We start from the raw sequence: 16,368 nt of genomic DNA on the forward strand, positions 1-16,368 counted from the left end.
ATCTTACAGAAAGAAAGAATTCATAAATAAATGCATAGATAGGTGATTAGTGTCAAATACTGTGGTACATGGAATTTATTTAGTGTAAGAACATTGAAGTGGTTTGCATGAAAAATGTTCCAATAGATTCCGGCATTTGAACACTTTATCCCCGGTTGGTGGTGCAGTTTGAAGGTTTTTAGGGGGCACAGCCCTGTTAGGGGAAATTGTCACTCAGGGAGGCTTTGACAACGCAGAGACTCTCATCATTTCTTCTCTGCTTCCAACTTTCAGCCCAGCTTATGAACTCTCAGCTGCTCCAAGTTCCAACCATCCTGCTAGCTACCATGCTTGCTCTGCCATTATGGACTCCGCCCCCTGGAAACTGACTCTTCTTTGAGAGTGAGATTAGCACAATCTCAGAGAACCTAGACAACAATGAGGACCCTAAGAGAGACATACATAGATCTATTCTACATAAGAAGTAGAAAAAGACAAGATCTCCTAAGTAAATTGGGAGCATGGGGACCTTGCGAGAGGGTTGAAGGGGAAGGGGGGGAGGCAGGGAAGGGAGCAGAGAAAAATGTAGAGTTCAATAAAACTCAATAAAAAAAAAAAGAGCGAGATTAGATACCTTCCATAGCTGCTAGGAAACAGCGGTCTAAAGAAGCTGGGATTGTGTTAATTCCCTAGCTGAGCAACTCTGGGAAAGTAGAGTGCTCACAATTCTCAGGTTTGTAGTGAGAATCCTAAACCAAGGCTGCTCACTGCCTGCAGTCATCCGCTGGCTAGTGACTGTCCTGGGAAGTTCAAGTTGTGCTGTAGTTCGAGTGTTACATAAGAAGTTGTTGCCTGAGTTCTTGGCTACCTGTAATCTGAGAGTCCTGGATTCTAGATAAAGAAGGACAAACTCTTAGTGGGCGTGGCTTGGGAATCAGAACACACGCAGGAAGTTCTCTGGAGGAGGAACCGATTTATATATTTGTGCTAGCTGGGCTAGAGGCAGGCCTACAGCAAAGAGACCGGAACAATACTTTCTCTTTGAGCAGCAGGCACCTTCCCGCCTCCAGAGTTCTTGTCCTTCCGCCATGTGGCTCTGTGCCCTGGTCTTGGCTTCTCTTGCTGTTTGCACAGTTTGGGGTAAGTTCTTCTGGATTATACATATTGAGATGCATGTTGGGAAATCTGTGGGACAAAGTGGGTGAGCATGTATACAGGACAAGCACAAAATGGTGCCGTTACTGTCTTGCTGTAGTGGCTTAGATTGGATACTTTTATGCCTCCAATGAGTTTACTTTTCTGTTGACCTTCTTAGACAAAGATATTTTTCTTTATCATATGTAATGTAATATTTATCATGTAATAATAAAATGGGACCTTGGATGTTTCAATGACACAGTCTAAAAGTGATAAACCAACCATCAGTATTGGTTTTATCTTTCTCCTCTGATGTGTCCTCATGTTTTCTTGTCCAGCAGGGCACCCGTCCTCACCACCCATTGTGAACACTGTTCATGGCAAAGTCCTGGGGAAGTATGTCAGCTTAGAAGGATTTGCACAGCCTGTGGCCGTCTTCCTGGGAGTTCCCTTTGCCAAGCCCCCTCTTGGCTCCCTGAGGTTTGCTCCACCACAGCCTGCAGAGCCCTGGAGCTTCGTGAAGAATGCCACCTCCTACCCTCCTATGTAAGCCTCTGGAGTAGGGCCAATTTCAGGGGAACGTCTATCTCGGGTGCTCCAGGATGGTTTCAAGGCAATCCTCTGACCAGCTGTGGTAGCAGCAGTTACTGGTGCACCTGAGAATACTGTGCTCCTCAAAAATGATCTAGTTACTACGTAACTTTCATAGTTTCCCAAGCCTTTTATTTGGCACATAACTTGTTCAGAACCTGAGTCAAATGAGGAAGGGTCTGAGTTTTCAGAAACTTTAGGAGGAAAGAAATGCATATCTTAGAAATTGTATCCTATTGGTGGAGAGAGAAAATGAGAAACTTGTGGATTAGTACATCAAGTACATAATACACTAGAATATGCTTAATGGTTTGGGAAACAGTAATCGGTCAGGTGAGGGAGCCTAGAAGAAGCCATATGCACTGAATTTGAACCTTGGCGTTGCTCAGGAGTGAGGTGGGTGTGCACTTGTGGGTGAGGAGAACAGTGAACGTGGCTGCCATTCTCACACCCAGGTCCACCTATCTGCGTACTCACAAGCTAAGCAATAACCAAGGGTGTGTCACACCACCCTTGCACCTGAGTGAACACGCCCAGGAATTACAGATGGCCTCGCAGCCAGCACAGGGAACTTCAGACACCTACAAGTCAGTTCAGACAGCATTTGTGTCCCCAGGAAGGCGCCTCTGGGGATTTGCAGTCTCCCACTCCTGACTGTCTTCTTGGCATTCTGTCCTTTCCTTGTACAATAGTATTAGCTATGTTTATAGTATGTTTGCAAAACAAGACACAAATATTACAAAAAGTAGGGAGATACACAGAAGTGAAGGAAAGTTAAAGTCATGCAATTCAACAGCTCAGAGAGAACTGCTGTTAGCAGCTGAGATCATGCTTCGCAGTCTTTTGTCTGCGTATACCCTGCTTTAAAAAGAGATCACAGTACAGTGAGTTTGGGTGACAGTGCGACACTTCCATAAGCATCTGTATCATTTCAGACCACATATATAGCAGCTGAATACTTACTAGCTGTGCTTAATTGGGTACTGAAGCTTTATTTATTTACCTTATTTTATATATAGGCTCATTAAAGTACTTTCGTCTTCTTAACTATAACTAAAATTTGATGAATTCTTACTAGCTAAACCATTACACATAATCATGAATATTCTGGGATAAGTTTCCAAAAGTAACAATCCTATCAAAAATATGAATTTTAGGTACTTTTGTCTCTAGAAACCACCAGACTCTGTAGAGTTCTTCCTTCCAAACATGGAAACCTCCATTCCTGGACCCTTACCCATGCCATGGCTTACTTGGTAAAATTTTTCTGTGTGCATTGAATAAACAAACTGAGACATAACAATAATAATTAGAATCTTTATCTTTATACTGCATTTTCTAAACATTAGTGAACGGGAAATCATGTTTCCTCCTTTGACATTTGAATTTATATTTTTATGAATATTGTGCACTAACTCTCAGTGGCGTAAGGAACATTACCCTGAATGGAGGCTTAGGTGTCCCAGCTGTCCTAATTCTGTAGTTTGTGTGACATGCACAGCCTCACTCCTGCACAACAAGGATGGGGACATCCAGCCTTCTCATTGCAAAGGGACCCAGAATGTTTCTGATAACCTACATGAAATATAAGGGCTACCTAATAGGATCATCCTGGCTATGTGTCCTTGGGACAGTTGCCAATCCTTCCTGTGCCTTCAATTACTTGCGTATATATAATAATATTTATTAACATTAATAAAAGAATAATAATAAATTTATAATAAAGAAATAAATAATAATAGATGCTTGAGGCTGAGCTGACTCTGAAATGGCTTCATACGCATGGAGAAATTGAATCTGTTCCTGACACTCTGCAAGCACTCAGTAACTGATATCAATCCCATGCTGCATTGTTCTTTTTAAGACCCTTTATCAAGAAGTCAAATGTAATTGTTAAATTAGGAGGATGTTGAACCTTGGCAGGTGAGGCAGCAAGATCTTCAGAAACTTCACTCACCCCAGCTGGACCTGGAAGCTCGGGGCCAGAGCAGAAAAAGAATTCATCTTAGGTCACCCAGCACATCATGTCTGAGACCAGACAAGAATTCAGTTAGCCTTATGTTCTCACACAAAGATGCCTTGCCCCACCTCAACCTCCAAAAGCTGCCTGTCATTGCAGCTGCCTGTCTTGGTGGATGGACATCTTCTGAGAGCTACAGCGTGTGAACCTGGTGGAGGAACACGGTCAACTAGAGACCACCATACAAAGCCCAGGAGATCAAAGATCTGTCCAGGCACCATAGGAAGTGACATCTCCTAGGGCAGGCCACCACATAATCACTTTTCTCCTTGGTCCAGAGCATCCCATAATCTCCAGGGAGAAGTGAGGTACCAAGTGTGTTCCCTTCATAGGACTGAGAGACTCTAGGATAACTGCGGTTGCTACCTCTCATCAATGGCAATGACTCCAATAAAATAACAGGAGCATCTTTTCTAGGCTCAAACCTCTCAGTGTGTGGCCAGGCCCAGATGACATGCAGTCTGTCTGATAGACTCTGAGATGTTCTCTCCCCTCCAGGTGCTCCCAGGATGCAGTTGGAGGGCAGGTGCTCTCGGAGCTCTTCACCAACAGGAAGGAGAGCATTCCTCTCAAGTTTTCTGAAGACTGTCTCTACCTGAATATATACACCCCTGCCGACTTGAGAAAAAACATCCGATTGCCTGTAAGTGCCAGGACCACTGGTCCAGACTTTCAGTGTGAGCATGTAGACCTTCCTGGGATTAGAAGGGGATGAAGGTGGCAGCGGTCAAGAGCACACAGGCAGGGAGTGACTCCAGCTGCAGAGCTTCCTTCAGGTTTACACCTGCATGATTTCCCGGTGATGTCAGACATAGGTAGAGATCACTCTACAGCTGACATGTACTTTCCCAAGTCACCATAGGATGGAAGGAAAAGAATGGCTAATCTTATCTCGGAGAGGATTATCTCTGTGGCAGTTAAGCCATGATTTCCAAAATAGTTACAGTTCAGAAGAATCTTGGGGGAAAAGTGAAAAACCCAGCATGATGCAGATGGAGAAACTCGGGTCCTGATGGGAAAAAAGAGGACATGGAAGGGATGCTCGCAAGACTCAGGTTATTACGTGTGTGCTCTTAGATGGAGTCTCAGGGGAGATGTGTGGTGGCTTTGTACTCAGATCATCTGTAACCACTTTCATTGCCAGATGAAAATTTCTTCTGTCCCATGGAGTAGGGAGAGAGGATGCTGGGCCAATCTTAGAAACGTGTTTCCTGCCTGAAGACAGCAGCCTGGGATTTTACTGTAGACCCTTTCCATGTCTAGCTATCTTTGGCAGAGTTTAATGGCAAAGTGAGTCTGCCTTTCACATAGAAACACAGTGCAAGGTTGCAATATACCAGTCACAAGGTTAGGAGAGAGTTTTCTGGAAAAGATAATCCCTGGGTTGTAACAGGTCAGCACCCAACACATTTCCCAGGAGCCCTCTTCATGAAACCCAGGATTGGGGGAGTTGTAGATACAAATGCTAAGATTTGATGTTACCTGTACTCGTGGTCACAGAGAGATGGGGGAAAGTCTCAGCCACATCATTCTTTACAGCATCTCTTAGTGAGCATCCCAGAAGGCACTCATATCCGGCCTTCTCACTGGAAAGGGACCCAGGATGTTGCTGATTATCTACTTGGTTTAAGCTCTGCCTAACACGATCTTCACGGCTGTGTGACCTTGGGCCAGCAGACACTCCTCTCTCTGCCGCCAGTTCCTCATCTATAAAGTGTGAACAGCAATAGATGGCTGAGGTTGATCTGAGCCTGCAATGACTTTGTGCACACTGAGAACTTGCATTTCTGTTCCTGACCTTCTGGGAGGAGTCAGTAATTGCTATCAATTCCACTAATCCTTGGACCTTTGAGACCCTTTATCAGGAAGCCAACAACAATGGTTGGAATAAGAAGTGGTAGAACCTGGGTAGGCCATGAGGTAAAACCTTCAGAGGTTTTCCTTAACCCCACGTGGACCAAAAGGTTCAGGTGCCTAAACCATCAAATGAAGTCAGATAAAGGAAATATTAAGGCTATTCCCACACATCTATTCTTTCAAGACCATTCCAACTGCTCTACATAGATATGTCATAATCTCTTCAAGACACCACCTTGGACTCAGCCTTTTCTCTTAGATACCCATGATTCCATCTCCCTTGGAGGTTGCAGGGATAACAGGGACTTGAGATCATGGTAACAGGAGACACACCAATAGCTATGATGACAGGTTCTGAATCCACAACATCTGAGTATAAATCCCAGCTTTTCCTTTGAAAAGATTAAACATCAAAACATTTTCTTTCTTTTTTTATTGAGAAAAGGAAGAAAAAAGTTTCCGCCTCCTCCTAGCCTCCCATTTCCCTCCCCCTCCTCCCACCTTTCTCCCCCTCCCCCCACTCCTCTCCCCCTCCCTCTCTAGTCCAAAGAGCAGTCAGGGTTCCCTGCCCTGTGGAAAGTCCAAGGTCCTCCCCACTCCGTCCATGTCTAGGAAGGGGAACATCCAAACTGGCTAGGCTCCCACAAAGCCAGAACATGAAGTAGGATCAAAACCCTGTGCCATTGTCCTTGGCTTCTCATCAGCCCTCATTGTTCGCCATGTTCAGAGAGTCCGGTTTTATCCCATGCTTTTTCAGTCACAGTCCAGCTGGCCTTGGTGAGCTCCCAATAGATCAGCCCCACTGTCTCAGTGGGTGGGTGCACCCCTCGTGGTCCTGACTTCCTTGCTCATCTTCTCCCTCCTTCCGCTCCTCATTGGGACCTTGGGAGCTCAGTCCAGTGCTCCAGTGTGGGTCTCTGTCTCTATCTCCATCCATCACCAGATGAAGGTTCTATGGTGATATGCAAGATATTCGTGAGTATTGCTATAGGATAGGGTCATTTCAGGTTCCCTATCCTCAGCTGCCCAAGGAACTAACTGAGGACATCGCCTTCGGCTCCTGGGAGCCACTCTAGGTTCAAGTCTCTTGCCAACCCTAAGGTGGCTCCCTTAACTAAGGATTGTGCTTCCGTGCTCCCCTATCCAACCTTCCTTTATCCAAATCATCCTGTTTCCCCAAGTTCACCCCATCCTCCCCTTCTCACTTTTCTCTCCCCATCTCCCCTTACCCCCATCCCACCCCACCCCCAAGATCCCAATTTTCTCCCCGGCAATTTTGTCTACTTCCCTTATCCAAGAGGATAACTATATGCTTTTCCTTGGGTTCACCTTTTTATTTAGCTTCTTTAGGTTCACCAATTGTAGGCGCCGTGACCCTTATTTATGGCTAGAAACCAATTATGAGTGAGTACATCCCATGTTCATCTTTTTTGGGTCTGAGTTACCTCACTCAGGATAGTGTTTTCTATTTCCATCCATTTGCATGCAAAATTTGAGAAGTCATTGTTTTTTACAGCAGCATAGTACTCTGATGTGTATATATTCCACACTTTCTTCATCCATTCTTCTATTGAAGGGCATCTAGGTTGTTCCCAGGTCCTGGCTATTACAAATAATACTGCTATGAACATAGTTGAACAAATGCTTTTGTCATATGATAGGGCCTCTCTTGGGTATATTCCCAAGAGTGGTATTGCTGGGTCTAGGGGTAGGTTGATCCCGAATTTCCCGAGAAACCAAAACACTGATTTCCAAAGTGGTTGCACAAGATTGCATTCCCACCAGCAATGGATGAGGGTACCCCTTCCTCCACAGCCTCTTCAGCAAAGGCTATCATTAGTGTTTTTGATTTTAGCCATTCTGTCAGGTGTAAGATGATATCTCAAAGTTGTCAAAACATTTTCTTAATCTCAGCAGTGAGCTGGAGCCCCAGCCTAGATACAGGCAACCAATTAAGATGAACTTGGGAGTGTTCCCCAGTTTTCAATGTACTGCTTGTGTGGCTGTTTTGTTGTCCAGGTGATGGTGTGGATTCATGGAGGTGGACTGATGATAGGTGGAGCATCACCGTATGATGGACTAGCTCTCTCTGCCCATGAGAACGTCGTGGTGGTAACGATTCAGTATCGCCTTGGTATTTGGGGATTACTCAGGTACGATACTAGATTTCCTCTTTGCATATTAGCCTTTGCTTTGGTTTTCTTTCTATTAACAAACAAATACTGAAGCTGGGTAGATATAAGAATACTGATTTATTGAAAACAGTTTAGGAGAGTCCAAGTCCAATATTGGGGGGAAGACCTACAATGTGAGTGAGCCCTTGGCCAGAAAAGCAACATAGGAGAACAGAAATCAGATTTTTGCATGCAGAAGAGATCACATGAAAAGGACAGTTACGAGTGATGAGATAGAGTCTTGCTTTTCACAACAAAAAGCTGAACTGGGAAACTAAACAAGGTTCTAAGAAGGCTACAGAGATCCCACTCAGGGGTGGCCCATAATGACATAATCACCATGAACTTGGCCCCATCTTTTCAGATTCTTTCACTACTTGTACTGACTGTCATTGTCAAGATCAGAACCAAGCACTGGACTGTGCAGCCACTCTTACGTTCCACAATTACCATGACCAAAGCCCGATGTCTCTGACATGTACAGTTTCTATAATCAGTGGTGGTTCTAAATCTGTTGTTTGAACACAATAGCTACTCCAACCAGTGGCCTGAGTGTTCTGTGAGACAATGACAGCGTCCTACCATGTCTCTGTACAGTGGTCCCCACTCACAATGATAAGGAAGATCCTGCAAGGTCTCCAATAGACCTTCATCTCATACTTCTTATATTTACACATCTAGTCCCCCTGACCTGGGCCTCTGTATCTGCTGCTTCTCCTAGCTAAAATTCCTTTTGCAATTACTGATGAGACCCATGTACTACTTTCTTCCTCTTTCACAATGCTACTGTTTCAGGTAGGTTTCCCAATTGAAACACCACCCTAGAGCCCCACACTGTCCACATTGTCTTTCTCCATCAGCTGAAGTTCTTCCTTTTAGTCTACTTGATTCAGCTCTGCAGTATGAGTTGTACATAGTCGGAGATTATGAGTAATGGGATATACTATAGATAATAGGGCAATGTTGGGTGCATCATGGAAGCTCAGTGCAGCACATAGTTGCTAGAAGATGTGTGTGGAGCCCCACATAAAGCAATGCTATAGAGATGACAGCCTAGTAAAGTTACCCATGTCAAAGTTGGAGCATTCAGCCTGATTTTGAAAAGTTAATTGAACCTCCCCAGACCTTCCAAGCTCTTGAGAGCCCTGCCATGGCATCTATACCCCCATTACACCCTGTCATCTTGCAGCACAGGTGATGAACACAGCCCTGGGAACTGGGGTCACTTGGATCAGGTGGCTGCACTACGCTGGGTCCAGGATAACATTGCAAATTTTGGAGGGAACCCAGGCTCTGTGACCATCTTTGGAGAGTCAGCAGGAGGTATCAGTGTCTCTGTTCTTGTAAGTATTGTTGGCATCAGATCTCTTACTAGGGTTTGATATGTTCATTATGGGTACCTTTTGCAAAGCAATCAGTCTAGCATAAAACCTTTGTATCCAATACGTATGTTCAGGTTGACTCTTGCACAGCATCAGATGGTGGCTAGCTTCAGATGCAGTTAACTCTCTTTTGCTCATAAGCTTACTATTTGATTTTTTTTTTTGTCCTGGAGCCATAAAAATCTCCAGCTTCTATTCTCACTTGATGGATACCTTTTTCTTTCCTAATAATTTTATTATTAGGTCTCCCCTGGGATGCAGTGATAGGAACTGACTACAAATAGGAGGAGCGGAGCAATGTGCTGAACCAAGGCTCCTTGCTTGAGTTGAAGCCACATCTATGAATTAAGAAAATTCAAAACCAAAGGTTAGAATGGGACTTTCCTTGAGGTTAAGAAGGCAGCACAGGTTATCTTAGGGATGTGAGGGATTGAAGATATGAAGGAGGAGATATGGAAGCCTCAATGGGGAAGACTAAAGAAGAGGATGCAGGCATAGATTGGGCGTGTGAAGGGTCTTACTGGTGCATGGAATTGAGCCATAGGAACAGTGAGGGAAATTGCAAGATGTTCTGGTAGCTGTAAGAAACCTTAGCTTCCACAAAGTTGAGGAGAAATTCAGCAATGGAACTAGCACTGGTTTCATACTTGAATTCTCAAGGAAGAATGTTTAAGTAAAGGAAAAAGAAATCTCTAAAATGCCCAATGAAGAGTAAAATCATCCATAATGACATACCAAGGGACTATCACTTGGCTGTTGTCACATTATTTTTTAGTCTTTCCCTATTATACATATGTGTATAATAGATGATATGTATCATTCTTTTTATCTATTTATCACGCATGCATTTATCTATCCTCCATCTGCAATCTCTTTTATTTTTTATCTCTATATAACATAACATAAATAATTTCCTTAATGGTAAGCCCTCTTCCCCATTACTACCTTTCTCTAATTCACAATATTGCATTGTAAGAATGAGTCCTAACTACTGAATTTTATGATAACGATACCTTGGAGTAATTCCATTTTTTACCACGTGAAAAATGCATGAGCTTCCTGAGAAATTCTCACAGGCTTCCACAATCTTTAGTCTTAGGATAATTCTGGACAACAGAGAGAAGTTTGTATGGTCAGGTTTTGCCAAGCTTTATGTTGCCATTGTCTTTCCAGAAGGTTGGACTTCTCCTGATAGGTACTTGTAGCATGTTTCCATTCGATTCAGATTCTAACTCTGAACTCCAGTCACATCAGGCAGAGCTGCTCTTGGGGGCATGGCTAAACAAAGATCTGCCAGGGAATTGGGCTAGGACAGATGAGAAGCAGTCATGTCTGTGGAGCACCAGGGTTACCATGTGCGTGACCAGGAAAGAGGAGAAAGTAGAGGGGATCCTAAAAGACGAGAGTGTCATGATTCATAGTATTAGCTACTTTTTCTCCTTGCTGTGACAAAATGACCAACAAGAACAACTTAAGGAAGAGTGTCTTTGGACTCAGAGTTTAAAGATGCAGTTATCATGGCAGGGAAGTTATGACGGCAACAGCTGAGGGGACTGGTCACATAGAATCCATCGAGAGGATGCAGATCAGAAGTGAATGCAAATGCATAGCTCACTGGGGACTCAGATCTTCAGAGCCACGTCTTTCAGCATGGGTTAGGAAATCAAACAAGTGTGGTATCTCTCCAAGTACAGGAATTCATCCGCAGAAACTTGCACTGAACCATGACAAGGGTGTGTGAGAGGCAGACGGGGCAGTCCCTTTGGCTTTGGTCAAACATCTGGGACTAGTTTGTTTTTCTCCTATTGCCTTTGGCAGGAGCTGATGACCCAGTGAGTCAGCACTCCCATGTAAACAGAAGCCCAGAGATTGCGCAGACTGCTAGTTACAGGGCACAGAACACTGCTTCCGCTGTGATGCGGCTTCTAACTTCTGTTTCTATCTGCTATAGAAGTTCCCTTGCAGCTTTGCTTAGAGGTTTATCTCTCGGTGATTCTGGATCTGTTTTCAATTTGATGTTAACCAGGACACCCATCTTTTTTTTGTTTGTTTTTTGTTTAAATTTATTTATTTATTAAGGATTTCTGCCTCCTCCCTGCCACCGCCTCCCATTTCCCTCCCCCTCCCCCGACCAAGTCCTTCTCCCTCATCAGCTTGAAGAGCCATCAGGGTTCCCTGACCTGTGGGAAGTCCAAGGACCACCCACCTCCATCCAGGTTTAGTAAGTTGAGCATCCAAACTGCCTAGGCTCCCCCAAAGCCAGTATGTGCAGAAGGATCAAAAACCCATTGCCATTGTTCTTGAGTTCTCATTAGTCCTCATTGTCCGCTATGTTCAGCAAGTCCGGTTTTATGCTTTTTTCAGACCCAGGCCAGCTGGCCTTGGTGAATTCCGGATAGAACATCCTCATTGTCTCAGTGTGTGGGTGTACCCTTCGCGGTCCTGAGTTCCTTGCTCGTGATCCCCCTCCTTCTGCTCCTGATTTGGACCTTGAGATTTCTGTCCGGTGCTCCAATGTGGGTCTCTGTCTCCTTTCATCGCCTGATGAAGGTTAATATTCAGGAGGATGCTTATGTGTTTGTCTTTGGATTCACCTTCTAATTTAGCTTCTCTAGGATCGCGAATTATAAGCTCACTCCAGGACACCCATCTTGTAAACATAAAATCTCCTCTCCCCTGTCAGGTGCTGTCTCCTCTGGCCAAGAACCTCTTCCATAGAGCCATTTCTGAGAGTGGCGTGGCCCTCACTGAAGGCCTGGTCAAGAAGAACACCCAGTCTGTGACTGAAGTAGGTTCTAACCTAGACAACTCCTGTACCCTTTTCTGAGCTTCCCTTGGGTCCTCACTGGCCTTTCTGGCTGTGAGGTGCAGCTTAGGAAAGCAAACAGTTCTAACAGGAATAATGGCTTGGCAGAAAGGCTGCTTTGGGCTCACAGCTAAGACACATCCTGTGAGTTCTGAAGTCCCTTTATGTGAGTCGTGTTACTCAGATACCTTGTGATTCTGCCCAGAAAAAGAAACAGGAAGAGTTTCTATAGCTCATCTGAGAGCAACTATTTAGTGAGTGGAAGAGGTAGTATTTAAAACCAATCAAAGTTATTCTTTATTTCTAATTGCCCCTTTAGATGCATTCAAGTTAAAGAATATTATGCCAGTGGGGGGGGAGGTGTGGGTGTGTACATGGTACTTGGCCTGGACTCTGTACCCATTATTTGTACATGGGGTACAAATATTGATTATGTAAACAGGACGTGTCATTCTTCCAATTAGTAATAAAGGCAATATTCTGTGGGATCCGCTATCTACATCTGGTAATTTAGAGCAATGACTCTTAACCCTCCTTATGCTGTAACCCTTTAATATAGCTCTTCATGTTGTGGTGACCCCCTCAGGCATGAAATTATTTTCATTGCTACTTCATAACCCTAATTTTGCTACTGATGTGAATCATAATGTAAATATCTGATGTGCAGGATGTACTTTCATTGCTACAAATTGACCCAAAGGGTACAATCAACAAGTTGAGAACTGTTGATTTAGAGACATTACAAACTGTCTCTAACAGTAAGAGACTGGGTGTGCAAGCCAAATATGATGATGCATGGCTATAATTCAAGTACCTGGGGAAGCTGCAGTAGAAGCACTGAGCCAAAACTGAGGTCACCCTTGTCTATATTCTAAGTCCTGGGCCAGTCAGGGATACTTAGTGAGACCCTATCACAAAAACAAACAAAAATAAATAAGGTGAATGAAAGGAAACAAGAGGGAGTCAATGGGAGAGGGAGAGAGAAAAAGAAGGAAGAAGACGAGGAGGACAAGAAGAAGAAGAAGATTGGGTACAGTCTAGAATTCACAGTCTACATAGATGGGGGATATAATCATTGCTCTTGACCTCTGCTATCGCCTGTGGTCTTTTTCAGCTAATTGCCACTGTTTCTGGGTGTAAAACCACTACCTCAGCTGTCATGGTTCACTGCCTGCGCCAGAAGACAGAGAATGAGCTCTTGGAGATCGCACTGAATTTGGTACATGTGTCTGTTCCAGTTGCCTCCATTCTGAGTCCTTGGACCTAACCTCCATCTATTCTGTTGTTCTTGCCCTGGATAAACTCTAAGAGTACAATTTCTCAGCTCTCAGATACAGTGTCGGCCTCCTCATCCAAATTGGGAAGTTTATTTCTTATTATAAAACACATAAGATGTCAAAAGGTAGTCTAATAATATATTCCATGGTGAAGAATTGCATGGAAATCTTCCAAACTAGCTTTTCGAATGTTCTTGGCACATTCTTTATTCAATAAGACATTCCAGATTCCTGAAAACTTAGCTAGTAACCTGAATCAGGCATATACACATCAGAGTTACTTTTGAGTTTAATATGATTACATTTTCCCTTCCTTTTCTCTCTTCAAATCCTCCTATATGCTCCTCCTCATTCATATTCCTCATTGCCTTTTCTTTATCATTTGTTAATGAATGCATATGTGCATATAAATACACATACATATATTATATATATACATATATTCCTAATATAACTTCCTTAGTCCATATGTTTTACTTCCATGTATGGTTTCTAGGCTGGTATTTTTAACTGTTCAACAACTTGGCATGCTGGTCCTGTAGAAGACCACCCCTCCTGTTCCCAGCTTTCCTCGGTGGCAAGTAGTGTTTTGGCCTCATAGGATTTTGTCATCCACTTTGCTGGGTCTGTGGGTATAGTCTTTGTCGAGCCCATGTTTGGACAATCATGTTAGTGAGATTCTATGAATGTATCTTCCTGCATTACTACAATATACTATCTCACAGCAAACTCCCTGATTCTCTTACTCTCAAAATCTTTCTGAACTCTCGCCTACAATGTTCCTGAGCCTGGAATGCAGGAGTGTTTTGTAGATGTAGCCATTGAGACTAGGCCCCAGAACTCTGCCTTTGATTTTTTGTGATTTTCTGTAGTGATCTCCATCTATTGCAAAGATAACGAAGTTTTCATGATGAGCTATGAGGATTACATTTGTTTGTGGGTATAAGGACACATGTTTATAAATTGCTGTTGGGGCTCATGCTGGTTTAATGAAGTTGCAGTTGTAGACTCTCCCCCAATAATCATGATTCATGAGCACTGAATGAGTAGTTAGCTGGTTTTCCAATACCAGGCACAGCTCCTTCCTTTAAAGCAAGTGATAAGTCCAATTAGAGAGCTGTTGATTACTGCCAAGGCCTGTGTGCCACTACCGCATCCTTAGGGATGTTTTGCCATGATGGTTGTTGATGTGGTTCGTAGGAATCATAGCTGGGCAGGACTGTTGGTTACCTTTCTCCTTTGGAAGTTTGCTAGGCATCTTCAGGTACCATAAAAGTTAATCCTCAGAAAGAGGCATTCAGGTCAAATCCAGACCAGAGGTCTCTGGGCCCTGTGTCTGAAGTGCATGATGTCTTCAGCAATAGGGGTTTACCTTCCACCTCTGGGGGGCAACCAGGAGCAACAGCTATAGGTTCTATGTTCTGGGAGTCTCTTGGATGTCCATGGCCAACAACTCAAAAAGGGCTTCTCATGTCTAATATTGAAGTTTTTGTTGGATAGTCTTTAAGAAAGCACTGGCAGCCCAGATGAGAGAAACATCATTAAAATTACACATATGTGTTTACACACAGAATTTTTTATAATTTATATTCAGAATGTTTTATAAGACTGGGGGGATAGTTAATAGTATAATTTCTGTGACCTTTTCAGATGTCCTTATTCTTAATTTACCTTCTTCCCACCTTCTTCTGTATTAAACTCCCCCCTCTCCCATTTTCTCTTTAGTTTATTTGTATCTTGCTCTTCCCCTTGACCCACCCCCTTTCTCCCATATTTACTTCTCTCCCCCTCCCTAGATGCCCCGTCTTTCCTATTTCCCTGACCAGATCACTTGTACCCTGCTATTCCCTTCTCTTTTCCTTTCCCAAATCCCCTATCCTGCTTGACTTTCCTGGTTTCTGTGGCTACTCCAAATTATGTATTCACATCTGAGGATTCAGAGCTAGGATCCTCCAGTGGAAAAGATGTGACATTTGTCTTTCTGCATCTGTACTAACTCATTCAACATGATCTTGTCTAGCTCCACCCATTTACCTACAAAGTTGATGAGTTCATTTTTCTTTACAGCGGGATGGTATTCTATTGTGTATATGTACCACATTTTCAGTATGCATTTGTCAGTTGAAGGACAGGCAGGTTGTGTCCTTTCCTGGCTATTGTGACTAGAGCAGCAATGAACATGGCTGACAGAGTTTGCAGTAGGAACTCAAGTCCTCTGGGCATATGCTAAGTGGGGGTATAACAAGATCATATGGAGGTTTATATTTAGTTTTTTGGGAATTCTCCACACTCACTCCCATACTGGTTGCAACTGTTTGGAATCTCACCAATAGGAATGGATTCTTTTCTCCCCACATTCTCTCCATCAATTGGTCTTGGTTATTCTTTGAATATTTCCTATTCTGACTGGTGTAAAATGAAATATCAATGTTTTTTGGATTTTCATTTACCTAAAGACAAACATTTTTAAAGATATTTCTTAGAAATTCTCTCTCTCTCTCTCTCTCTCTCTCTCTCTCTCTCTCTCTCTCTCCCTCCTCTCTCTCCTTGCCATTCAGGTCCCAGGCTCATTTTTGAATGAGTCGTTTGTTTTGTAGACTCACTATTTTTGGAGGTTTTTTTTTTAAATAATTTGAATACTTTTCCTAATGTCAGGCTGGTAAAAATTCTCTCCCATTATGTGGGCTTTCTCTTCCTCCATTCAGGACCGTGAGGACTGCCGCTTTTGTGAAAGAGGAGTTGGTATAAAGCCCAGTAGTAATCTGAGCCCTTGCCTTTTCCATATGAATCATGGTCACTCCAAATCACTGGTGGTTCTCTTGGGCAAGTTCTAGCCTTGTGTTCTTTCTGAATATCATGGGTTATGTTGATATGGCCTTGGGGCTTTGGTCATAAAGTTCAGAAAAGGAACACAAGATGTTTATAGACTTAAAAGAGTTATTTGCTAATACAAGAAGCCATCCAATATTTCAGGTGTTCTCTGTGTGCATAGGACAACCAGATGACGCAGGAATAGCTGGTGATTTTCAGAAACTCAGAGACCTGAGGTTCCAGCACAATCTGAGACTATCTGAGATCTTGGAGACATGCTCCTATGATTATTCTCTGCCATCTCTCTCTCTCTCTCTCTCTCTCTCTCTCTCTC

General features: G+C 43.4%; 1 protein-coding gene across 4 annotated transcripts in view; it reads left to right on the forward strand.

Annotated features, from left to right (window-relative positions):
• The first annotated feature begins 928 nt into the window (after positions 1-928).
• Positions 929-16,368, forward strand: part of LOC101984926 (carboxylesterase 1C-like) — a 25,573-nt gene continuing 10,133 nt past the window's right edge. The window contains exons 1-7 of one of the 4 annotated variants that reach the window (XM_026777290.1): positions 929-1,119; positions 1,458-1,662; positions 4,226-4,370; positions 7,604-7,737; positions 8,882-9,101; positions 11,824-11,928; positions 13,061-13,165. In XM_026777290.1, coding sequence (XP_026633091.1) covers positions 1,068-1,119; positions 1,458-1,662; positions 4,226-4,370; positions 7,604-7,737; positions 8,882-9,101; positions 11,824-11,928; positions 13,061-13,165 — 966 coding nt within the window. In that variant the 5' untranslated portion in view covers positions 929-1,067. Of the gene's footprint in view, positions 1,120-1,454; positions 1,663-4,225; positions 4,371-7,603; positions 7,738-8,881; positions 9,102-11,823; positions 11,929-13,060; positions 13,166-16,368 lie in introns of all 4 variants that reach the window. The other 3 variants (XM_013354621.1, XM_013354622.1, XM_005369585.2) reach the window with 3 other exon arrangements.

Source organism: Microtus ochrogaster, unplaced genomic scaffold (assembly GCF_000317375.1).
Source record: "Microtus ochrogaster isolate Prairie Vole_2 unplaced genomic scaffold, MicOch1.0 UNK54, whole genome shotgun sequence".
Lineage (NCBI taxonomy): Eukaryota > Metazoa > Chordata > Mammalia > Rodentia > Cricetidae > Microtus > Microtus ochrogaster.